At 42.2% G+C, this 26,722-nt stretch overlaps 1 protein-coding gene across 1 annotated transcript; it reads left to right on the top strand.

Annotated features, from left to right (window-relative positions):
- Positions 1-754: 754 nt before the first annotated feature.
- Positions 755-25,349, top strand: LOC102060442 (solute carrier family 15 member 1). Its single transcript, XM_074535647.1, has 21 exons — positions 755-3,564; positions 3,648-3,789; positions 6,475-6,594; positions 6,749-6,848; positions 7,552-7,642; positions 9,457-9,540; positions 10,605-10,687; positions 11,859-11,945; positions 12,920-13,009; positions 14,239-14,283; positions 14,383-14,412; positions 14,534-14,622; positions 15,808-15,889; positions 16,650-16,775; positions 19,099-19,248; positions 19,662-19,711; positions 20,354-20,464; positions 20,608-20,704; positions 21,166-21,312; positions 22,169-22,276; positions 22,903-25,349. The coding sequence occupies exons 1-21, from the start codon at positions 3,393-3,395 to the stop codon at positions 23,089-23,091; spliced, it is 2,193 nt and encodes a 730-aa protein (XP_074391748.1). The 5' UTR covers positions 755-3,392; the 3' UTR covers positions 23,092-25,349.
- The last annotated feature ends 1,373 nt before the right edge of the window (positions 25,350-26,722 follow it).

The raw sequence follows: 26,722 nt of genomic DNA, 5'->3' as shown, positions 1-26,722 counted from the left end.
TGTGTGGGCACAGAGCCTTTATCTGACACAGTGAAAGCTCAGCCTTCAAGCCTGTCTCCTGAGCTGGGGAAGCCCTGCAGGGCTCTGCTTGGAGTGCTGCCAGGGGTAGGAGGCCTGCCAAGAGCAGCTGGAAGTGACTTCAGGGCTGCAAGCAGCTGTGTGCTCTTGCTGCCCTCAGTGGGACCCCTCTGCTCTTTCCGGTCTTCCCAGGTTAAGGGTTCAGGTTATGGGAGTGCCTGCTAAAGTGGATCACTCACTTGGGGCTTTATATTCAGTCCTCTGTAAGTCGCTTTTCAGGACTTGACCTCCATCCCTGCAGGGCATCTTGAGCCTATTCTTTAATCTTGACTTGCCTTGAAGGTAACATCCCCAAGAGTGAGTTGTTACAGTACTCATCATTTGTGGGTGGCTGGTTCACCACCCCCTTGAATGATGTGTGGTGAGCTGCCATGGGATGCTTTGCCTCCTCAGTCCCTTTGAGGCTCTCCTGGCAGTGTAGGAGTTTATGCTCACTCTGAAGAACCAAAGGCTGCCGAGTGAAGTTTTGCCTAAAAACTGAGAAAAGTCTCCCTTTAATAAACTGAAAATTTACTCACCCTGACCAGTACTGTGTTTATATTTCATTCTTTATTTAAGTTGAACCTTTTTTGAATCTTCCATTGGTTTCAAGGCAGTATTAATTATTAGTTGCAATTGACTTGTATTTTGGTTTTTTTCCTCCACAGAAGGAAGAATTTCCCACCAGTCAGTAAGTATTATTTTCCCTCATAAAAAGTTGCCCTTCTGATTCTCTTTGGGTTACATTGTTTTGTTAATGTTAGCAGCGCCCAAAATAAAAATAAGCCTATAAACATACATTAAATGTATACAATAAAGACTTACTGGCAAATGTGCAAAAGCAGCCTAGTAACTTATTAAATTCTAGCTAAGCATTCCTTTGTTCACCACCCTGAATCTTTGAACTGTTAATGAAATGGGTCTCAGCAGCCCTAGCTCTGCCTTTGTATTTATTATCTTGCAAGGTTTTACTCCACAGGCTTTCCCTCAGCAGACAAAGTCAGAGCTCTGCAGCAGGGTGGTGGCCTCCCCAGGGCTGGGTGAGGTTACAGAGGGGATTATAAAACATATAAAACCTTCAGGTTACCTTTTGGTGGTGGATCTGGTGCTTCCTGACCAATGAGGGTAACAACAGAAAAGGTTTTGGTAGATGTGTGTATGGGCACATGAATACTGTAACAGAGGACAGTACGGTGCAAAAGAAGGACAAGCACGCATTATATATTAGCAAGGATTAATTGTATAGTCTCTTCTCTGTAGCAACTTGGAAAAACAGAAGGCCTGTCACCTGGGAATGACCCAGAAGCTGTCTCTTGCATGGCCCTGTCCATGCTCAGCTCCAGCTGTTACATGCAGACCCTCTCCAGTTTGGGGGCAGCCACTAAAACCAACCAGTGGCTGCTGTGCCAGCATGGGAGTGCAGGACAGCTCCACCAGGCACAGAAGCAGTGGTGGCTTGAAACAAAAACCTAGCCTTGCTGCGCTGTGACCTCCCCAGACCAGCATGTAACACCGTCCTAAAGAATAAGGTCGTGTGTAGGGTGATGGCAAAACACTGGAGAGGTTTGTGAGAACCCCAAGTGGTCAGAAGATTTTAGTGAGGTTTTGTGAAATTCAGGTGGAGATGGGTCCCACCAGTTCCTGGGCCAGGACTGCTTTGTCTTTTCCTCTGTAGGCAAGAAAAGACATGGGGAGGTCTTTGTTCTGCTTCAGGAACAGACATTGCCTCCTCTCCACCTGGGCTATTCCCAGTTACAAGTCACACAGCCTGGGTTTCAGTAACCAACTTAACCTGTGCTGAACCAAAACTTCAGTGTGTGACTCTCCATCCTGTGACCATTTGCATGGCTTAGGGGAATGCTGTGTGGATGGGACACAAGGCATTCTTCTGGGTGAGCTCCAGCCCTCCAGCACTTGTATCCAACTTGGGAGTAGTTGTCCAAACCTCCTGCTGCCTTCAGCTGAAGGAAATGTGCAAGCTCAAATGAATTTTACCTAGTTTTGGGATACGTGTGAATAGTCTTCCTTTGGAGACACCTCTTCAGCCCATGGAGGATGTGATAAATCAAGAGTCACAAGTTTATATTTAGGGCTCAAAATTTTTTGTTCTCTGAAGCTAGAGGAGTCCCACCTGGCACTGGCTTCAGCTGAGATGGAGTTCTTTCTGTGAAGCCTGCTTATCAAACCATGGGTAGGATATGCAGTATGTACTTGGTTCTGCAAACAACGAAGGTCAGTGCTGCTCAGGCATCCTCATGACTGAGTTTAGTCAACAATGCTCCTGCCACTCTCTTATTTTCGTTTCTTTTGTAGGATTCCCAAAAAAAGCCTGTTGTAGCACCCAGGTCTCCAAATGTTGCACTGTTTGATGAGACTTTGCTGGAAACAGTGGCTTGCAATTTACTTGTGTCAGGCATGATTTCCGTGTATGTTTTTTCCTTTTGAACTGCAAAGTTAACTTCTTCCTGTTTCACACAAAATAAAGATTCATTGAATTCCTAAGCTTTTGCAATTCAAACAATGCCATTTTTAATTAAACTTGAGCACGGAGTAGAACTCTTTTGCCTCTGGAAATGTCTTTAGAATTTGATTCTTTGCTATGGAGAAGGGTTAAACCCATAAAAAAGGTTAAAAGGTAGGATTATGTTTAAATTGCATCCCCAATAGTTTTTTTAGAAATTATATATTCATCCACTCCATGAAGCCAAGTAGGGGATCAGAAATGAAGCTACAGTTCTAGTGACCATGTCAGATTTGTACCTGATGTATGCTCTTAAACCACTGTCTCAATGGCAAGAACTGCATGATGATGAACATGGTCATGCCTGTTGCAGCAGGTGAAGGCTCAGTGAACCTGGCAGCCAAAGCCATGTCAGTTCAGGTTAGGAATAAAGTCTGTTTTGTTACCAGGTCTGAAGAAATGAAGGTTTCTTCATCAGGCAGAATATTTTTAAGTATAAGTAGTTTTCCTCAGGGATTTGCCTGAATGAAAAGTTTAAATGTGTATTTGTTTTAATTACAGGTGCTTAAAAGTAGCCCTGAGCTTCTAACAGGTGTACTGCAGGGGTTTGGTGCATTTTTGGTTGACCTTGGGTTGATACTAGTCAAGATTGCTGTAAGGGTTAGGTGCTGGAGACCTAAAATGTGCATAGTACAACACTTATAGGTCATTTCTAGCATTGCTGAAGGTCTCTTGCAAAATGAGAGGTGTGCAGACCTCTGGGGACCAAGAGAGGAAAGTGACAACTGACTCTTGGTTCAGGTAAACTCCTGTCCTCCCTCAGAAGCCTGTGCAGTGTACAGACCCTGAGTACCTTCCCACTCCCACTGAGTCCATGTTGAACTTGCTTGAGCTGTGGCTTGCAGTGAAGAGTGTTAGTCTGGGTTGCACAGCTCTGAGCTCACATTCTCTCTGCCTCCAGAGGCCCCGCTCTCGCTTCCCCTTGGGAGCCACATTCATCATCAACAGTGACTTCTTCGAGCGGTTCTCCTTCTTTGTCACAGCAGGTATGTCCCTCATCTCCTTGTGCTGAGTGTTGCCCAGGCCTGACTTGGGTTTGTAACCTGTTGTTTTGATGTTCTTCCTGCAGGTGTGCTCATTATATATTGCATAAATTTCCTGCGCTGGGATGTCAGGTTCACTGCTGCCATATACCACACATTTGTGGCTCTGTGTCATTTGACGCCGATCCTTGGAGCCATCATTGCAGACTCTTGGCTGGGAAAGTTTAAGTGAGTGCTTCCTCAGAGAGCAGCCAAAGATCTTGAAAGCTCACCTGAAACTGGTATTACTTAAATCATCACCTAAAACTCTAGCTGTGAACATCAGCTTCAGAGCTGGTGTTGCCTGCTCCAGGATAGTTTGTTTTATTTCACCAAAGCTTGAGGTTTTCATTGATTCAGCTCAGACTTGAAACTGCACTGTGAGTTAACAAATGTTCCAGATCTCCTAGTTAATCAAGGGTGATAACATGCTTTCCCAGCATGCTGCATGTTTTTTCTCTCACCTGGGCAAAAAGTAAGCAAAACTAAGAAGAGTATTCACCAAACTGTGAAAATAGATACTGGGATTTATAATTACATAGGGCAGTCTATCTACCTGTTGCAAGTGGCCAATGAAATAGTGAATTACTGTGTTGTCTGGTGTTAATTGGGCCTTAGAATAAGTTTTAAAATACTATGTGATTTCAGAATTGACAGATCAGTGAGGGGGTCTTGCTGATTAGGAATTCTTTCTCCAAATGATGTCTTCAGTGTCTTTAGCTGCAGGCTAGTTGGTCAGCATAGTACCACTGCAGTGCTTTGAAATGTAACCAGGTTATTTCCAAGAGCTTTATCTCTCTCTCCTTTCCTGATGTTTTGATTCTAAAAGTGTTTACTTTGCCTGAGAAAAAGCACAGTAAAGATTTTATGGAGGGTTGTGAGCCATGAGTGTAAGACCTTGCCAAAGGTCTCCCAGAGATCAGAGATGTGCTGTGCAGTCAGCTGCGCTGTCTTCTTCCGCTGTAGGGACAGCCCCTGGGAGCCCAGCGCTGCAACCACAGCCCCGTGAGCTCTGTGCAGCTGCTCTGAGCAGTGCAAACTCATTGCAGCTAGCTGGATGTCTTACAGATTGCAGCCTAAAAATATTGTGCACTTGCTTGTCTACATGCTATGGTTTATTTTTTAAATTTATTTTGGCTTTTTCATGTTTTATCAAGATGAAATTTTCCAGACCTTGCATCTTCTCCTTTGGTACTTGGATATGCCCGTGCTGCAACTGAAAGGCCCAGACCTTTAATAGGAGCTTGCTAGGATGGCTTAAACAAGAGAAAACATGCTTTAGGATATGCCATTAGGTATTAACACCCAAAAATGCAGCAAGGTGTCATGAGGAAAGCTTAAACAAGAATTTAAAAAAAAAATCTATGATGTCGAGTGGAAGGGGAGATAACCTAGGCACTGTTAATGACCCTTAAAGGAGAGGCTCCAGTCTTCCACAATCCATGTACTTGGTGCAATGCCTGTCAAGAAGTGTGATGGGACATGCTCACAGATCGTGGGGTGTGAATTTCTTGGGGAAAATAGTACAGCAACCACAGTTATTGTTTAATTGTGTGCCATCAATGCAGTGCCAATTATGAATGGCTTTGTAGTGGGTTTGTAAGCCTCACAAATAAAACCCAGAAGTTTCACTCCTGATCAGCTCAGTTTCAACTTTAATTGGAGACTTTTTCCCAGGTTGCTAGGTAAATAAAGCAACCCTATGGAAGCGCAATTAAAAAACCCACCCCATTAAAGTCCATCTTTTAAATACCACTGAACAGCCAACTCCACGTTGCCCCACTTTATGTAGTTTTTTACTCTGCTGCAGGCAAGGTCAATTTTAATTCAGCAAAACCTTGTTTTAAAGTGAGGGGAACTTGGTCAATGTCCCTCTTGTGACAGGGCGCTGCTCCAAGCTTGCTGTGAGGATCTCTTGCCTATGTCAAATAGCTGTTCTAGATCTTTGAGCATTGTCCTTCATTCTCCTACCTTGCACCAGGGTTGGGACTACTCCTGAAAGCTGGGTTTGTAAATAATTTCACACCATTGCATTGCGTTTCTCCTGCTTTTCCTCCAACCTGGAGACCTGTGTCTGTGCCTATTGAATGGAGGCCCACCCAAGGACACAAGCAAACATGGATTAAACTTCAGCTGTGTACTTAAAATGGAACACTCCTTTATTTACAGAAATGAGGATTGGATCATAAAAAGGGGAGGCCAGGTGATTATGCAGTACTATTTTTCTAGGCTCCTCCTGGCCAAGGTAGTCAGGCTGAAAGCCTGCAGCCTGCACACTTGAGTGCAGCTCTTACTCAGATCTGAGTGTAAATTGTTGGTACACTTACAGCAAAGAAGGTGTGTTATAGAGTTGTTGTGCACAACAGTATTTCAGGGGTATTGCCATGTGTGAAGCAGATTTTTGATTTTTTTCTTTACTCCTGCAACTGAAATATAAAATAACACAGAAAAATAAATCAGTGTAAATTGCAGATTTTAGTTTTGCAGAGTAGTCCATTTGATCTTCAGCTTATAAAAAAGATGAAAAGGGAATTCTTGAGTTGATCAGTAAAAAGGCAACCATTGAAGATATATAAGTATTTTCCTCTGACCTAGTGATACCCATAGAGTCCATTTGTTGTTATGCCTTGCTTAATTAAATAAAGGCTATGTAGAATATTAATAATAAAAAGAATATAAACCCCGTGGCTGTGGCATGTGACCTGATTTTTATAGTAGCTTCTGACAAGTTCAGTCCATAACTCATGGTATCTGTTAGGTTTTTTCATTACCCGGAATCTTTAAGGTAAGCAGAAGTCTGCATTAGCTGTGGAATTATCTTGGTGTTAGTGTGTTAACATATCTAAGAAAATGTATCTCCTCTCTTGACAACAGGACCATTCTCTACCTGTCCATTGTCTATATAATTGGGCAGGCAGTCTTGACTGTGAGCTCCATAAATGACCTGACGGATCACAACCAGGATGGCTCTCCCGATAATGTAGCAGTGCACACGTGAGTTGCCTTGTACACGGTTTTTTCCCAGGCTGGTCAAGGACAGGAAAACTTAAGTTTATGTTACTTGAATTTCAACTGTCTTTCAACCAGTCTATTATGTATGCTGTAAGAACTAACACAAAATTATATTTTTTTTTCTCCTTTGTTCCAGTGCTCTGTCCATGGTTGGCTTGATCCTTATTGCCTTCGGTACTGGTGCGATCAAACCGTGTGTGTCAGCATTTGGTGGAGATCAGTTTGAAGATGATCAGGTAACAATGTCTTACAGATTTTCAGTTATACAGATTCTCTAACTAATGTTTTGTTTTATTACTCTAATATTATACATGTTTAGACAGGTGCATTACTGCAGGGTTTTCCTGAGGAGCTGAAAAAGGAGCTTGTTAATTATTTATCTTCAACTTTGAAAACAGAGGCGCTGATTTTTTGATCTAGGCACATCAATGGGGTTGTGGCTAAGCCTGCAGTAATCCGTGGGCCTCTGGGCTTTGTGTGGGTCCAATCCGGCTAGCTCGAACCCAAGCCCACACGGACTTGCGTGGACAGAAAGTAAGAGATGAGAAGCACTCTTCTCCACGTGGGTACAAGTATCCTGTTTATTGGCTTGGGACAGAACACTCCGGGTGGCAGCAACCACCCAGGTAGAAAGGAGGGTGTGGTACCCTTGCAGTGGAGTTTTATACCCAAGGGGATGGGGGTGGGAAAGAGGACTGCGGCCAATGGGATACCACTGGGGAGGGGCGAGGGGAGTGGTACCCATGGGACTGACCACCAGGTGTGTAGAAAGGAGGGCATGGGGAGAAATCATGTGATGAGGAAGGGGCAATGACAATCTCAGTAACATAACATACACAGTACAAACTTCCCATCACCCAGTGCAAAACAACTACTAAATAAACTATTTAGTGCAATATAACATAAGCCTTTCTAAACATCTTCCTGTTTTTACTGTAGGAAAACCAAAGAAGTAAGTTCTTTTCTTACTTCTATGAGAACACTGTTGTTGCAAGTTTCATATCTGCTATAGTCATCCCACGGCTCATGGGTAAGGTCACATGTTTGTTGACGATTGTTAAACACCAGAAAAGGTGTGTTGGATTGCAGTCCAGTCCAGTTAAAGTTCAGGTTCTGTTCTCTGACACACTGGACTTATCTAGCAAATAGTCTTCAGTGTGTCATCCAGCTTCTCAGAGATGAGGTACTCTCAAAAACAAGCCAGTTGAAAACCTTCATTGCCTTTAGGGCCAGAAGTACTAGATCTGAAAAGACATGCTGGAGCTAGCAGCTTGTATGCCTACTGCACGTTGTAATTCCACTAAGGTACAAATGTGTCACAGCTTCCAATACCTGTGAAGTATCACACTTGATAGAATTGTATTGCTTCCTGGGAAAGGAAGGGGGGAGAGAGCCTTCTCCTCTGGAAATGTGCCCATGCTAATTACAGAAGCATCTCTGCATGTAGGAATATATTAATCCCTGTGACAAAGTAAATAATTTTTCATCTTTTTAAATAAGAAAGTTATGTTGTCTTTTGCTTGTGAAGAATAGCATGATCCTAAACAAACCCCAGAAATTTGCTAACCTATGTGCATATGGATTTCTGTGGCAAGCTTGCACAGATGGTGCTGTATGGATGCACTTGCCAGCAGTTTCACAAGGCTGCTTTTCCCAAAAGCAAGGAAACAGCATGTGAATTCTGGAATAACCCAAAAGCACCGGGCTGAACTTCTGGCCTTTGGATTTCTTGACTGGAAAAGACTCTGTAGAAGAGTTTTAGATGTTTGCTTAATGCAAATTCTACCCTTTCCCAAAAAAAAAGGAGAGATGCATGAGGCACAGCATGTAGTTTACTTCCTTGCTGATACAGGGTGAAAAATTCCTTGGAAAAAAAATGACAAATTGAGCTGAGGGAAGTGATAACCGGTTTCAGCCTGGAAAGGTTTGACCAGAAGACTTATACAATTAAACCAAGACATGAATTATCTGCAAGCTACCATTTTTCCCCCAACCATATTATCTAATTTTCCTTTTAGAAGAAGTATGGAAAGAATGTAATGATTTTGTTTAGTCTTTTATTTTATACTGCTGAAGTCAGTGAGAGTCAAATCTGTGACTAATGCCAAGGAGGGGAGGGGGCTGGTGATTGTGGTTTTGTTTCAACAAGCTACACTTACATCACTAAAATCTTTGCTTATGAACTTGGCCCAAAACTTTTGTAATCTAGTTCCTTTCTCACTAAGGACATGCTTTTGACCCTTCTAGTGTAATTCTTCATGTCTCAGTGTAAAACTAGATGTAAATTTCCTGTGAGGAGATCCTGAGAGGCATTAGGCTGTTTGGCCTGGAGAAGAGAAGGCAAAGGGGGCATTTTAACCAAGTAGAAATATCCCTGATGGGGAATGAAGAGGACAGAGCCAGGCTTTCCTCAGTGGTACCCAGTGTCAGATCAAGAGGCAATGGGCACAAGCTGAAATAGAGGAGGTTCCCTCTGAACATCAGGAAACTCTTTTTCACTTTTAGGGTGATCAGCAATTGGCGCAGGCTGCCCAGAGAGGTTGTGGAGTCTCCATCTGTGGAAATACTCAAAAGCCATCTGGACAATTGCTTCCAGGTAGCCCTAGCTGAGCAGGGCACTTGGCCTGGATGATGCCCAGAGGTCCCTTGCCCCTTGAACTGCTCTGTCATACATAAATCCCCTTTCCAATATTGAGAGATAAGTTGGATACTGATCCTCCACTCTGAGGGTGTTGGTAGACTGATTTGTTGTTCCCCCAAGAGTTTTCAGTGAATGCAAAGACCAGAAACCATTTGGAAAACAGTGCTGACTGGGTCTTTTATTTGATGTTATTTTTACTTCAGCTTCAGAGTGTGGCATTCATAGCAAACAGCAATGTTACCCACTTGGTTTTGGCGTTCCTGCTGCCCTCATGGCTGTTTTCTTGGGTAGGTGAATCTCTTGCTATCCTGTTGCCTTGGTAATTAGATGATAATCTCAGAATAATGACAGTGTGATAGAAATTCCCAGGTATTGATCTCTCCCAGTACCTGATCATTTCTGTGATTTTTGACTTAATTTTTTTCCTGGATGGGAAGGTGGGTGGGATTAATCTGAAGTACTAACTTTTACTGAAGAGTCTGATTTACCAGGAGAGTTGGACGGGGCTAGGCTGGATGGGGCAATATATTTTTGAATTCTGTACATTTTGTAATCTACTGGCTATGTTTTTTGGATTAGTGGTGTGTACAAATCAATCTTTTGAATGTAGGGTGAAAACTCTCAGAAAATGTGTGTTTTGGATATTGTCTCTAGTCCAGGATTATAATCTGTGTAAGGTGATTGTCCCTGAGCTGGAGAAATCCCGTATTTGATATGTCAGTACTTCTCAAACACCTGCATTTTTACCAGCTGTGCTACAGGTCACTCCCCAAGCCTTACTGCTGCCCAAGAAACTGGGGGTGCCATTAGATGGTCCTTGTCCTTCCTGGTCCTGCCTGGGAGCCCACCTGGCTGCCAGTGCCCTCGCCTTGCCCGTGAGCCCAGCCCAGGCTGGATGGTGGCTGTGGGGCTCTGCCTGTGCCTGCCCTGGGTGTGGGATGGTGAGGCTGAGCAACGTGCCTGGGGGCAGAGGACACCTTGGCCAGTCCTGCATTCAGGCAGAGCCTTGTGTGTCCCTGCATGATGTGAGCTCCTGAAAAGGAGCCCCTACAGCAAGGCCAGAGTCAAGGTCCTAAATGCCCTCGTTTTGACCATCCCTCAGTTGAGAAAACCTCCCACTGAGCACTTACTGTGGGAGTATCCAGATTTAGTTTTTGTCCTGAATAGAAGCAATCTGCTGGTATTAATTTGATTGGTCTTACTGTATGATAGCATGTGAATAGGCAATTGCATTGCTTCTTGGAAGGCTTATTCCCACCCTGATTACCTCTTTGGCTTGCAGTTTCCATACCTAATTATTTGCCACTATTTTAATTTAATCCTGAGTTGCTTTTCTGTTTGCATATTGTAGTTGTGTTTGTAATTGGAAGCAGAAAGTACAAGAAAGTTAAACCACAAGGAAATGTAATGCTTGAAGTTTCCAAATGTGTTGGAGTAAGTACTGCTTACATTCCCCAAACCCCTGGCAGCCATTCCTAAAGCTGTTCTGTAAATGTGCCACAATGAGAAGTCTGTCTTAATATGAGGAAAGTTTCTGAAGGTTTTTGCTTTATTACAGAAGGCTTCATACTGATACATCCACATTTAGGGTGTCTTTTTATGCATATCTTGATTTATATGCGGATTTATGCACATAGGAAACAAAATCAGGTGTCATTGTTATGTAAAAACTTATCCCAACTTGTGGGAGTCATTCCTTCCACATTTGTGCCCCTTTATGCAGAAAGAGACAAACATGCCTTGAGCTGAGTCAAGAGCAGAGCTACTAGTGCATCTTATCAGCAAAAACTTATTACTTATTAAAAGAATATTATTTACAATCCAGAGGTTTATTGTTCCCCACTGCATTAAGGAAATTCTGGGGGTTGCACATCAGTGTGATCTTGCAAGGAAAGGAGTGGAATCTACAGGAATAGCACCTCATGTCCCAACTTTGCAGAGCCTCAACCTTGAGATCAAATTTATTCATGCATGAGATACTTCATTCTCCATACAGATCTGCCATCTTTATACAGCTCAGTCTATTGCCTATCTTGTAAGCACTGTCAAAACCAAATCTCTGTAGGTGACTTTGGCCATTACTTAGAGTGCTGCTCCTAAGGCCCAGCTTGGCTGTAAATGCTATTCCATGCAGAAAATCTTAGGAGTTCCTTGGGACCGTATTTACGTATATTCCATGTCAAGATGTGAGACATACCTACAAGATGGAGCTTGTCATAGGAGCTTCTCTCCTACAGCCATTCAGCCTTGAAAACCTGTGCATATGACACTACTCTATTTTCTGCTGTACATAAGTGAGTCTGAGGAAGGCACATCTTCCAGCTCCTCACAGCAACCCACATGGAGAGGGACTGCTCTGAGTCCTCAGAGCATCTCATGCTCTGAGCTGTTTGGTCCACCTGACCCCAAGTGCATGCTCTGCTGGTTATGCAGTGTGAGGCCTTAAAAACAACGTTCCCCTAGATGATTGGAGTGGGTAACAAAAGTTGAGTCACCTTTAGCACCCTCTAAACACAAGAAGCCAGGAGCATCATCTCTAATGACAAACCAGTTTGCAGTTTTAAGTATTTGTAGTGCCATTAAACATAATTCTGTCTCTCCTCAGTTTGCCATCAAAAACAGGTTTCGTCATCGCAGCAAGGAGTTCCCCAAGAGAGAGCACTGGCTGGACTGGGCAAGTGACAAGTATGATGTAAGTACTGGGGGAGCCTCCTGTGCTGTGACATCTGTTGACCCTCAGCTTCTCTCTGCTCTGATCCATTGCCTCATGCACTGGGCAAATAGTTTTGGGCCTCTCCATCATTCAGTAACTGACCTGGCCAAACCTCAGTGCTCTCCTGTCACTGCAGGTTATCTCCTCAGCTCCTATGGGAGAAAGTAGAGCTGTGTGTCTCAATGCTCTGTGTAATCATAGGCTGTCCAGGGAAATTCAAGGGAGACAAAAAAAGTTCTTTCCCTTGCCAAACAAATACAAACATTTAAGTTTTTTTGTTAGGGAACTAGCAAGAATTATATTTCTTTCTCTATTTCCCATATTTCATGGCTGCAGATGGGAAAAGGGAAGTGATGCTGCCTGTCATTGTTAATGCACAGGTTAGGGCCATAATACTTTTCTTGGTATGAAACATTAGAGTTATGCTTTGGAATTTCAGTTTAAGTGAGTAAACACTTAGACTGCATCCCCTCCAAACTCAGTACAATTTCTTATCATGACTCTCAAAGCCTTGTATCCCATAGTTCCCAACTTGTCCCTTGCCTACTATCCTCTCCAATGGCAGCACAAACCTTAACATGTCACCTTTATTGTCCTTTTGCCTGTATGCTTTGTTCTTATGTGAAATTCCTCAGTTGCCTATTGCTCAAATGTCCACTTCACTCAGTGCTCAATCTCATGCTGCCATCAGTGTACATGCAAAGAGGCCCAAGTCTTTCTGATATCAGTTACCTTTAACCAGCAGCCCTTCCCACACACACAAGCAGACTTTGTACTGTTTTAACAGAAGTCATCAGATATAGCCACAACATGCAAAGTTGAATGTGTGGGTAAACATTACACGATGGGTCTTTACCTGTTGCTGTCATGTCAGTAGCAATCTGAAACTGTCTCTTTTTTTATCCCCTTTCTTTTTGAACCAATTCCTCTTGTGTGATTTTTATTTTCTGCAGAAACGACTGATTGCTCAGATAAAGATGGTGTTGAGGGTGCTTTTCCTTTACATCCCTCTCCCCATGTTCTGGGCACTTTTTTACCATCAGGTAAGTAGAAAGGGTTTGACTTGGTAACTAGAGCTGTGCCGTGTCAGTCTCTATGGGAGCATGGAAAAACAAATTCTTTATCCTTGTTTTATTGCAAAGGGTAGTCACTGAGTCATGTCAATACAAGATGATCTGCAGCCAGGGGCAATCTTGGTTTATCTGAGTACACCCAGGACAGATTCAGTGACTGAGGCCTCTCCAAATCTTGTATCAGCCTGGGACTCAGGGGATGGAACAGTAATTTAAAGCTCTCTTAGCACTAATGTTTCTTCAGTTGTCAGTTGTCAGATGAAATTGAGGGTCCTTGTGTTAATGAGCTGGAGAACCAGTGTTTAAATGATCAGGATGCTTAATCACTCACACCTTGTTATAAATACCTTACACCTTCAAGCAGAAGTGTGATCCTGTAAGTCCCATTCACTTGGTGAACTGGGTGCTCAAGGCCCACAAAAGCATCAGTTATAGTGAAGCACGGAAGTAGGAATTTAGGAAGATGCTTGAGAGAGAGCCAGGGGTTAAAAGCCTTATCCAAGGCAGATGGGAGGAAGCTTGCTGCAGAGTCCCCATGTCCTACTGCTCCAGTGCAGTGCCTGTGAGCTGTAGCTGCCAGCGTGACCTGTTGCAATTGGAGCTCTGAATTCCTGCTGTGAAATTCAGAGCTCAGTACTCATTCCCAGGGTAATATCTCAGGCAATGCTGTGTTGTGGCTGGCTGAAGGACCTTGTGACAGATGCAGCAGTAGCGTTCTTGTCCCATCCTGGGCTCAGGCCTGAAGTCTGCCCTGCCTGTCCCAGCCACAGGCAGTTTCTGGGGCAGGGGGCTCCAGGCAGGTCAGGCCCTGGCTTGTCCTCTGTCTCTGGGAAGGAAGGAAGGATGGGTGAGTGGGATGTGGGGGCTGCTGGGGCTCAGGCCAGTGGCACACGGGCCCTGGGCTGGCTCCTATGCCCAGCACCCAGCAGTGCCCTCCACAGGATGCCCCTGCCCTCTCTCCAGCTGATTTCTGCATCTAAGTTCTTTTCTGCTGTATTTCACAAAACAAGTAAAGGAAGTGGAATGGGCCACTTTGTTCCAAGGTTTACATTGCAGACTAAGAATACTCCCATAGCAAGCTAGCTTTACTTTGTCTTGTATTGCATGTCTTTTCCAACACTTCACTTATGAAAACAATTCAAAAGGACCTTGAGAACATTGATTTACTGTGACATCTAATTTTTTCTTCTCTTATTAAGGGGTCAAGATGGACACTGCAAGCCACAGCAATGGATGGGGATTTTGTAGGTTACTTTTTATTCATTTTTTCTTTAATTACCACTTTACAGACCCGTTTCATTTGTTGTCACAATACTAAAAATTATTTCTTTTTTCTTCACCAGGGTTTTCAAATTCAACCAGACCAAATGCAGGTATGTTAATTTTCTATCTACAAATTTCAAGTACTTCTTAAAGATTGTATACATATTGCCCTCACTTATAAAAAGCACTTTGAAAAATATTTAATTTTTCTCTCATGTTCATCTTCCCCAGATTGTGAAGCCAATCCTGATTTTTATAATTATCCCAGTTGCAGATTATTTGGTTTATCCTTTAATCAAGAAATGCAAGCTGAATTTTACGTAAGTTGATGTTATTACCTGATTTCAAACGAGGCTCATTTTATTGGTTTCTGTAACTGGCTCTTCCAGCCTTAATGTAAGAAAAGAGCAAGCATTCAGCTAAGGATGAAAGAGAAGTGTATTTAAAATGGTTTAATATTTCAACAAAACATAAAAAAACCAGAATACTGCAAGTGGTATGTAGAGGCATCACAGATTATAAGAGGAGAATCTTAAGAGACGAGTGACAATGCTTTTCCGTTAAGGACAAAATCTTTTGATTGCAGGAGAGATGATTTTGATTGGTTTCCATTTCCCTTATATCTGTCCCTTCTCCCTCCTGAGGAACAAATGAAGTAGAAAGACAACATACATCCTTGGCATTTGTCATGCTTTGGGCTAAAAAGCAACTGAGACACAAAACATTTCCTCTTCAGTCTCAGCTGGGAAGTCTGACTTATTGAATCCTTCTAGGTGAAGCTTTGGGAGTATTCCACTTTATTTTTCAATGTTTTTAAAGAAGTGTCTGGCAGTTGCAAGAATGCTTGGAGAGGCAGAAGAGAATACAGTTCTTCAGATAATTTTGAAACAGCCAAAGTGCACTGCTGTTTTTCCATATAGCTGTTAAAAATCTAGGGGGTGTGCTATGCTGGGAACACTGTCATTCATTTGTGCATATTCTGAACTGGATAAATGATGCCACAAATGACACATATACTCTAAATCTATCCTTACAACTTAACTGCATGCCAGTAGAGGTCTCCTAATCCAACAAATTTCCCTGACCATTTTTGTTCAATCTTATTTAAACATAGCAATATGGAGACAAGCTGTTACTCTGTTTTTAAAGGTATATCTTCTTGTCTCTTTCTTGTTTTACAGCTAACAACTGTATTGGATTGGGGTTTTTTTTCCTGCAAAACCAGATTTTTTTTCAGGAACCAAATAATCATGGTCAGTCAATGAGCCCAGCAGATGCAGAGTAACAGGTTGTTAGGATGCTGCAGGAAAGATGCATTTCCTGATAGTGTGGCTATGAATTGAGAAGTTCCCAGCTTAGCAGAACACTTTCTGTAAAAACATCCAAAATGTAATAATGTGCTAGTTGTGGCCATTTGAGTTTCCCAGAGTGGAAAGAAAAAAGCGAGCAGCTGAAGCTTTGAATTGTCACTTTTCTTGAATCTGTTGTGTCTTTTGTTGTGCCAGGCCCCTGAAGAAGATGACTGTGGGGATGTTCCTCGGCTCCATGGCTTTTGTTGCTGCTGCCCTCGTGCAAGTGCAAATAGATGTAAGTTCAGCCACATGCAAGTATTTACTATTAATATTTAGCTGTTAATTCAGGGAATAAAAGGTGTGTTTAAGGGGGAAATGTATCAAGAGTCCTAAATTTGGAGCCAATCATATAAGCATAGAAGTAGAGGGAGGGGAAATAGATTGCAATACTGTTGTTAGCATAGGAAAATTAACAAGCAACAAACACCATTCTGCAAAACACCGCATTGCAGTTAATACAAATCACGCATTAAAGGCAACCTCAATCTCTAAACTGAGACTAAAAGCTGGAAACCAGACACTTGGTTGGCCCACCAGAGGGCAGCTTTTTATGTTTGACCTCTTCTGAGATTTAGTCTGGAGGGGAAGTGTGACAGTCTGGGAAGCATCATCACAGCAGGTGCAAAGATGACACTTGTGGAAGGAAGGATTTGTCTCCCCTAAGCTTCCTTGCCCCAAAGGGAGCTGCCATGTCTGAGCCCAATGAATCTTTCCCCTGTAGTTGGGATGTTGGCAACACCTCTGGGTGGTGATCCATTGCATCCCAAGATCTGAGCAGCCGTCTAGAGGTGTCTGTTGAGGATGAGAGACATCTTTCCTTAGGCAACTTATGAGATTAGTAACAAAACCTGATTGCAGTCTCCTCTGTCAGACAGTCACAGAGCAGTGGGCAGATGCTCATCTTCAACATGAAATATTAAAGATTACAGTAATTATAATAGTAATTTTTCCAAGTGACCTTGAGCACTGATTTTACTTTTTTTTCTGTCCTATAGAAAACCTATCAAGTTTCCCCTGCAGCTGGGCAAACTGAAATCAAATTAATAAATCTGGGTGCTGTTCCTGCAACAGTTCAGTTCCAGCCTCAACTTCAGAGTGTGGAGGTAGCACCTAATGAAGCGGTAAGTAAGGGTAGATGAGAAACATTCTAATAAATAATTAAAATTAATTAAAACTTTAAAAATCTAAGGGAGTTTTTTAGGTTATGATGTAAGATGTAACTGAAATCTGTATTCCATTACCATCTTCATAAGCTGTCAAAACAGGTGGAGAGGTGTTCTTTATCTTCTCCTCAAGTCAGACCTGATAACTCCCTCCAGAGGCTATATCTGCTAATGGGCCATCAAGTCTCACTGCATGACTCATAAAATTACAGCACACCATTTTGAAATGCAAGCATTGTGAACCAAGCATTTCCACCTGGGTGTAATCAGAGGCTCAGAACACCACAAGAATCACTGGATTCCCTGAGGACAAGAGCTTGATAACTACCACAGGACCTCTAGAAAGATCAGACCTTTCTACAGGATCACCGCTTAGATAGAATCCCATCCATCACTCCAACAATGACTGTAGCTACCATTTCATCAGACTGCTACCACCAACCTGGCTGACAGGGCTTCAGATCCAATTCTGGTTCCGTCAGTTTTAGCCAATGCTTTTGTAGTATTACCTTATTGGAATAAGAATCCCAATATTACCAGTTAGATTATGCCTGGGCCAGTCTGACCCTCGCTGCCAGGCCAAAGGCAGCAACTGTGGTGTATCACGCCAGAGACACCTTTAGCTTGCTGGTGGTTGCAGCTGGGCACTAAACAAGTCCAGGCTTGTTAGGAACTTCATTTACCTCAGGAGGAAAGCTTCAGGCAATGGTGAAGAGAAAAAGGAGAGGATTCTGCTGGAGGGTTTAATATCCAGAGGTTTATTCCATGGTTACAGAGGTCTGCATCTTGGGAAGAGCTCCAACAGAATACCGACCGCATGGCCTGATTCACCTTTTAAGCTCAGGGGGAGGGGAGGGGACAGGTGAGCCACCAACCAGGTGGGAGGGGCGGGGTCTCAAGGGACGAGGGACACCTTGACAGACCAATGACATCTGGGCCTTAGGGGCATCCTTTGAACTTGCCCAACCACACGACGCCTTGTTGGAATGTTAAAACTGATTGACAGCCCAGCAGGGGGCGAGGGGGAGAGAAGGGTTTTGGCACACCTGGGTAAGGGACCCGGAAGTTTAAAACACACTGCAACATTACCTTTATTTTATTCTATTATTTATTCTACAGCGTTTTTACTCCAATCATTTTAATGAGTTCTCTTTTTTTTCGTACTGTGGAATGAATTGTTACTGAAAACACAGTGAATGAAGAAATGGTAACTATGTCAATGTTTGAGGTATTACCAGTTTTTTTTACAGGTTTTCCCAAGAAACTTCCATAAACTTAAGAAATTTGGAACTAGATGAAAATTTCACTCTTGTTAAAAAGGCTCCATTTCCTAAAAGTAGCCCTTTCCTGCAGTTAATGTCCATTCAGCTCTAGTGAGTTGCTGTTATCACTGTGAGGATTGACACTGTGATGACTTACCTGAACAGGGAACTTCTGTGGCTTCATGTTTTGCTGCCAAAGAACTATTCAGGTTCTAATACAGCACAGCATTGGTAATTCTATTGACAGCAAAATGTGGTGGCTCTGATGGATGTTTTGGATAATGAAATTTAGAAAGTGTGTTCTCTGATAGCCTGTAGCTCTGTTTCCCTTGGAGAGGTCTTATTCCAACCTCCTCCAAATTTGCCTCTCACAGGAGCAGGGTTGTGAGGAGAAGATAAGGGCACCCACACTATATACAGACAGGGAATTGATGTACCATGGTACACACATGAAAATGAAAGGTATAGAGTGGTCTGTTTCCTATTACAGACACTTTATCATCCAGATGTGGATTATAAAGTGCTTTTGATAATCCCATAAAACAAAGAGCCTATTTTACTGTAGCACTAACATGTTTATTAATGGTTTAAGTATTTTATGTTGAATAAATGTGTTTTGAATATTTAAAACATAGCATTACTGCTTTTTTTGGAAAATACTGCATCACATCTTATGCTAGTGCTTCTGCGGCTGAACAGAATTTTATTGGGTGTTTATGGTAAGCCTGATTTATCTGGAGCAAGAAATAGGAAAGTAGAGCAGCTATTCCATAATGCTTGTGGGAAGCTCATGTAACTGTGAAGCTTGTGTAACAAATTAAACTAATAAAAAATCATGATCAAATGGAATTAATGCTTGATGTAGAAAACAAATCAAAAATGAAAATGAGGGGATGTTCATGATCTCTGGCACTTCAGAAGTAACATGTGTAAATTTCTGACCCTCCCAGAGCCCGTAACATTCTCTCAATAGACAAGTACACAGTTGCACAGAAATCCATTGCAATTTGTCTTTGTAGACTGGCTACATGACATTTGAGACTTCTAAACTGCAATCATTAGACATAATTTCTGCAACTCTAAATAAAACTGAGCATTTGGACTTGCTAGAGAGACAACGCTACACTTTGGCATTTAAACACCGTCCAACAGACATCAGTTCTACTTGGGTAAGTCTGCTTATTTCTTAATATATGAATCAATGTTCTGACAACGATCTATGTGGAGTGTGTGAGGCTGAGAGGACAAGCTCTGGATAAATTTTTTCCACTGTCTTGTTTTCTGTCTCTCCTTGTCTCTGCTGGACCAGTAAGACTGGTAAGCTGCAGAGAGTACCCCAGGATGTCCTTTAGAAAAAAAATTACCAATTTCTTATGTACGTTGACAACTACACTTTCACCAAGACTTAGGTGTGTGGTCATACAGTGTTTTCTAGTAGATGTGTGTGCTAGTAGGGACCTAAAGAGGAAGGTCTGGAGTCTTGCTCTGAAGCCTCTGTTAAGTCCCACTGCTGTGTAATAGTGCATGTTTAAGGTGTTCTCTGATGCCAAGAACATATTTTGATAATGGTCTCTTCCACTAGGTAGAGGACAATGTCACATCAAAACCAGAAGATGGAAAAAGCCTCGTCAGGTACAGCTTTTTTTGTTGTCTAAATTTTGACACTAATGTGACTCTCTCTTCAATCTGTCTTTGGGTAGCCTCTTCTTGTTGAAATAAAGTTTTCTATACTTTAGGAACTCACATCTTGCTGGACACTTCCCTTGACGTTTTAGGGGATGGGATAATATCTGAGTCACGATTCACTTAAGTTATCTTGCACACCTGCTTGGGTGTAATTTAGCTAAAATTGGAAGTGTATGCTTCATTCCATTGCCTAGATTTGTTTTTTTATTGAACAAATGGCATGGATTACATATCTATACCTCATTTTTAATCCTGCATAAGAGGTATCCAAGATCACCTCTCCCCTCTCTGCTTTTCTTCTGCATCTCCCACTTGTAGATGCATTTCCTAGTGGTTGTAGTAGTGGCTCACTTTTGATGTTCTCCTGAGGTAGTGGGCTGATGGGGATCTAACTGGCTTTTTGTATTAGCTACATTTCTAGGAGATTTAGAGTTTTTTCCAAAATGTTAATTGATTTTTTTAAAAAAAAGGCCTTCAATGGGAAGACTCGATACTTGTTGTGCTGCCAATATATTATTGAAAGTAAAACCTGGATTCTTTGACTTCTGTATGTTTTTTGTCGTATTTAATCACTCCTTCATTTTAAAGGTTCATAAACAATTTGCCTTTAACTGCCAATGTTTTAATGGACAACATCAGATTTGGAAAACTGGATCCTCTTTCTGTCAGTAATTACAGCATTCTTCCAAATCCAAGCTGGTAAGCATTTCTTTTATCCTAATCTAATCTTCTACACATACTTGTCCTTGGGAAAAGGGCACAGAGCTTTTTTAAATTATGTGCTGCACACAATTGACAACACCTATGTTCTGAACTGTTTGGTTTGGGTTTTTCTTTTTCAGGCCATATACCATTAGCGCTTCAACAGCTCTGACCTATTGTGTAGTTTCTTCCAAGATACTTGAATATGGAGTTGCCTATACCATTTCACTTGATGATGTGAGTTGCCACTGTTACTGGATGGACAATATAGATAGAATTCCTTTCCATGCTGATACTTTTCTTTAATGAAAAAAATCACTTGTAGAATTATTCCTCTTGTCTTTAATCCTTTAATTTCCTCTTGTTTTTAAGTATAGATGATAGAATACTGGTATCCTAAACAGGACTCAAAGCCATTGTTAACTAAACTATAAAAATAATGATGGTTACAGTAATAACATAATGCAAGAATTCATGATCACCACTAATGGCCTTAAACCTTTAGCCCTGTTAGACACTACAGATTTGCATGAAATCTGCTGTAAAAAAGCTATTTTTTTATAACTAGGTATGCAGTGCTTCATGTGCAATATTTGTTATTTACTCTGAACTTTCTATATAATTATAGAATGGCTTAGAATGCCTTAACTGTGTACACTCATTATTACTGTTCCTAACATGCTTTTTGCAACTTCTAGTGTTTTGCTAGCATACTTAAAGTTACGTACTTTGAAGATATTTTACCAAGTAAAATCCATATGGCTTGGCAGATCCCTCAGTATTTTCTTCTTGCATGTGCAGAAGTACTGTTCTCTGTCACTGGGCTGGAGTTTTCATACTCACAGGTAGGTATTCCTCTTCCTGAGGTAAGAATCTTGGTGCAAGTTAAGATCTTCCACGTTGTATTGTTTTGAAGTGGTGGCTCTGTGCTGCTGCTTTGACCCCATGTCCCTCACAGCTCCTAGAAGGACTGTATAGACTGATGCAAGTTGGCCCTGTTTAGCCAAGGATTTGGTGTTTTCCATGAACCTATGCTGAGTTATATCATTTGAAGACTTGACTACCAGTCCTCAAATTTCTTCCTCCCATGTAAATTTCTATTGAAACTAAGTGCAACTGTACTGCTGCAATAAAACCAAACTGGAGAGCTCTCAAATATAAAATGAGGAAGTAGTGAGACTTCATCTCCCCACCAGTTTACTCCATACAGCCTTTTTGTTAGCTTTTATTAGTGTTTAGTTATACACTTTGAATTCCTTTGTCTCTTGAGTCCACTTTAGTAGCTGTGTGTATTTCTTCTCTTCATTCTGAATCTAGAAACTGCAGTGATGGACATGTTGTAAGGTGTGATTTGCTAGGTGATGCACTCAATTTCTTCATGTCATGTGTGCCACATGTTCCTGAGATGTAAAATTACACCTGTGCACCTGTTAGTTACTTGGTGTGTGTAAGTAAAAGGTGTTACAGTTAGTGTGCTAGTGGTCTCTTGCTCCTCAAAGCCTTCTCTGGACCTGTTTAGCTCTCTAGCAATGTTTAATGTAAAAAAATAAATTTAATAAAAGCCCCAACAACCACCAAAACCTAGCAAACCATGAAATCCTCTTCCCCACAGAGAAACAGTATTTATTGTAAGGTAAAGACTACAGTAAATGCATCAGAAAATAAATGATATCACCAAAACTTAAATGTCTGTCCCTACAGGCCCCATCTAACATGAAGTCAGTGCTGCAGGCTGGATGGCTGCTGACTGTGGCTGTTGGTAACATAATTGTCCTTATCGTGGCTGGGGTATCTGCAATCCAACAGCAGGTAAGTGTGCAAGCAGTAGGTGTGCTGTTATATTGCACTGGGTAAAAGCAGCTATTAGTGGTGCTCTGTAATGAATTAAAATGGCTTTCTGAGTGCCATTCTGTGTCACTCAATGTCTCTGAAACAGCTCTGACAGTCCCCAGTTGAAGCTAAATTTATTCAGAAAGAGCATGAAACAGAGACGTTGAGGTTTTTCAGGTAGAGTTTCTGATCTCTGCCCACATTTGTGGTTGCTAGGTCAGCTGTAAAAATTTTTAAGTGGAAGCAGAATCAGTACCAGCCCGGTTTTAGAGATCTGACCAAAAGGAAGGAGCTGAGTTTCCTTCCCAGTCTTTCACTCAATTCCCATTTCCTTCATGAAAAGGATGTTGCAGAGTTTTTCAGCATTTACAGAATTTTTGTTTTTTCAGTAAAGATAGAAATGCTGAAAGAGCCTCAATTCTGAGTTGCTTTAATATGCATCATATGTTTAATTCCTATGAGCCATATGATACTTGTTATGTGTGCTCAGTTTCACATTCTGAGTTTCCTTCCTGAAAATACTAAAAGGGTGTAATACTCTTGACAAATGAATATTGGTGGATAAATTCTGGATTGTGTTTTACTGTTTTTTTTTTTCTTTGCAGTGGGCAGAGTATGTGCTGTTTGCTTCCCTGCTGTTGGTAGTTTGCATCATTTTTGCTATCATGGCTTCTTTTTATACCTATATTGATCCAAATGAGATTGAAGCCCAGTTCAGCAAGGAAGAAAAGGAAGAAGACAAGAAAGATGAAGACACCAATGAAAAGGAAGCTGAAGCTCATTCTCAACTGTAAAAGCTGTACTCAAGGAGTGTCTGTAAATCATGGAATCATGGAAATCCCACTCACTCTCCTGCAGTCAGAGGAACCAGGGTATCAGTAATAACACTTTGGATTACATGTACAATGGGAGACATTAAGCAAAACTAAAGTGCAGCCTCTCTAGGGAAGCAACAGAAAAATATTAGTCTCTCTCTTGTACTGAATGTGGTATCCTGAAGAAACTCCAGCAGAAGTTGCACTCTTAATGTACCTCAATCTTAATTATTATAGCATTATAATCTTGAAATTTGACTTGGAACTATTGGACCCTTTGAAAAGATGTATTTTTATACTGTATTTCAATTTTATATCGTGAAGGAAACAAGACTTGTCAAGGAACAGCAATTGAAGCCAAGCTCTCTGCATGATCTCTCTAGCATCACTGTTACTTGAAGACAGCAGGTCACACGTGCCTTAAATTCTTTTGTACTTCCTTGTAGATAATGGGAGCAAAGCTCTGGCAGTGATCAGATTTAAAATGTTGTCTGTGTTCCAAGTGGCAGGAACTTGGATGTGCACTGTAACATAATGCTTTATCTGCCTGTTAACTACCCATTTAACTCCTGTTATGTCTTTAGTTAATATTAGAAGTGCCCACTCAGGTGAAATGATAACAGCAAATGACCTTTGGAACAAGCAAGAGCAATAAAACTTACATAATAACAAAATAAGGGAAGTGTTTTAAGAACATGGCTTACAGTTGCATGGTAACAAAACTCCATACCGCCTCTGTGGTGCCTTTATCTACACACTCCATCACTTAAAGCTAACAGTTCAGGGCTGGTCTATATATCATAACACCAAATTTCTGCTAGGGGAGATGAAATTTTGCTGCTTAACAGGACCTGCTCCTGTAGTCCTGTGCTCCATGTTATGGAGTGCCAGGGGTCTGCGTGTTGTTTTGGTAATTCTTGTTCTTTAGGGTCTACATCTGTTGGAGATTTTTTCAGAAATGGCTTAGAAGGCAGCTGTGAGGAGTAAAATTCTCACAGCCAGTTTCTGTAAACAGCAGAGGTTCTCAGGTTGTTTTTAATTACAAGTAAAAGTGACAAACATGAAGACCTTGAGAACCTTGCATACCAGAGTTCTCAGGCAGCTTTCTCATAACAAGTAGATATTCTATCTTTGGCTGTTTTGGGAAAGCAAAAATAATTTTGAGAACCCAAATCTTGGTATTGGAAACATAATGAGGAGTTGGTGTGTTATCTCTGACCTATTGTGAGCTCGGGTTTGCAATATGCATGAACTTAATTAACACGGTTATAAAAAGTGATTGATGGAGTGAATAAACGGAGTCGATGCTGATCAATGAAAGGTGGGTCTTCTCCCTCCATCTTCAATATACATCTTACACTTTTCCAGCAGCTGGGACTCACTGGCCCCTCCAGTAGCCTGGCCAGACTGTCAGCTGCTTTCACACCTGTCTTCCAATACTCTCATCGTATTTTACAGCAATTTCATTTTGGTATTTGCAAGTGATGACACAGACATCCATATTCAAGCCATGAGTGTTCTGCTCACACTGCAGCTCCATGGGCCACTGCAGCTGCTGGCACCTGGGCCTCCATGTGCCCTGGGAATAGAGTCCCTCACCCACGAAGACAGTTTCAAATGGAGTTGGAAAAGGCAGGTCCAAGGCCCTCTTTGCTTGTGTTAGAGATAGTCCTGTTACCCCAGAGGCAGTAATCCCCTCTTGGTCTCTCAGGTCATCTGGGGAGAGCCTTCCCCATGGATTTGTGATAGTGCATGTCCCCCAGCCAATGGAACTGAGGGTCTCCTGTAACAGCCACAGGAGCTGTTGGCTCCCTGCCATCCTCTGAGGACTTAAGGGAATTTTATACCAGCTTTATTTTTGGCAGACTAACACTAGGCAGCTTTTCTTAGTCCTGAGCCCAAGCACTGCATAAACCACATTAACCCCAGAGGTGGGCTTTAGTCCACAGCCCAGGGAGTTTTACAGCTGCTCTGACTGTATAGGAGGGAGAGGACTGGAAGATGAGCAAAACAGGACTTGTGCTTTTCAGAGAGTAGCTGTGTGTTTACATAAATGACAGAATCATTAAGGCTGGAAAAGACCTGCAAGATCATCATGTCCAACCTTAGATCTAACACCACCCTGCCTGACGGGCACCAGGGTAGCTATAGATCCAATGGTTTCAGGAACCCACGTCTTAAGAGAGGAACCCACTTGCCGCGGCAAAAAGTCCAAATATGGACCACACTGGACAAATTCTGACCAGCCTTTTTTGTTTATTAGTACATCAGCCTCAGAACATTGTTAGATGTTAACAGCATGCTGGCCTAAAGGAAAATGACCTCGAAGGTGTGGTAAAACGGAATGACATAAAACCATCTCAGTTTAGATTTCAACCAATCACACCAAAACAAGACATATTGACAAGCTTTCCATCCAATCTTATAAAACATACGTAAGAGTAGTTAAAACAAAGACTGGTTCATAAAAGACAAAGAACAGAGCTCTATTCACAGTAACCTTCTAAAGATATACATTAAATAAACTTGTTGCCATCCTAAAGCCAAATCTACAGAGTCCTATTGTTATTTGTCACGTCTACTGCTTGGGAAACTTTTCTGCTTGCTTGGGAAACTTTTCTGCTGTAACAGAATCTTAGGGCCACATCCTGAGGCCTAAATACTCTTTTTTAACCATTTCCTAAAAACCCTCTAACTTTATGGATTCCCACACTGCCCACTGAACCATTCTGTGAAGTGCCACATTCAACCATTTTTGAATGCTTCCAGGGATGGTGACTCCACCACCTCCCTGGTGGCAGGGCACCCATTCTAATGCTTAACCACTCTTTCAGTGAGGGAATTTCTCCTCACATCCACTCTCAACCTCCTCTGGCCCAACCTGAGGTTGTTTCCTCTCATCCTTTGCCTGGGAGAACAGACTGATCCCCACATGGCTACACACTCTCCTTTCAGGCAGTTGTAGAGAGGGACCAGGTCTCCCCTGAGCCTCCTTTTCTCCAGGCTAAACACCTCAGGCCCTTCAGCTGTTCCTCACAGGATTTGTGCTCCAGACCCTTCCCCAGTTCCACTGCCCTTCTCTGGACTCGCTCCATCACTTCAATGTCCTTCTTGTAATGTGGGACCCAGAACTGAGCACACTTGAGCTGTGGCCTCCCCAGTGCTGATCAGGAGGGCAATCACTGCTTTGGTCCTGCTGGCCACGCTACTGCTGATGCAATAAGCAACGAGCCAGGATGCCACTGGTCCTCTTGGCCACCTGGGCTCACTGCTGGCTCATGTTCAGCTGGCTGTTGACCAGCACCCCGAGGTCCTTTTGTGCTGGCAAGTTTTCCAGCCTCTTGTCCCCCCCAGCCGGTAGCACTACAGGTGCTTGTGACTCAAGGGCAGGACCTGGCACTTGGTCTTTTTGAACCTCATACCACTGGCTACTGCCCATGGATCCCTGCTATCCAGATCCCTCTGCAGAGCCTTCCTACCCTACAGCAGATCAAGACTCCCATCCAGCTTGGTGTTCTGATGCCTTTTTCAACCTAGAAATGAAACAACACACTTTCAAGATAAAATGAGCAGAGGAAGAAATGTAAAAGCGGATCTTTATTTGAAGGCC

This window comes from Zonotrichia albicollis, chromosome 2, assembly GCF_047830755.1.
Source record: "Zonotrichia albicollis isolate bZonAlb1 chromosome 2, bZonAlb1.hap1, whole genome shotgun sequence".
Classification (NCBI taxonomy): domain Eukaryota; kingdom Metazoa; phylum Chordata; class Aves; order Passeriformes; family Passerellidae; genus Zonotrichia; species Zonotrichia albicollis.
Note: the sequence above shows the minus strand (reverse complement) of the source record. Positions and strands in the feature narration are given on the sequence as shown.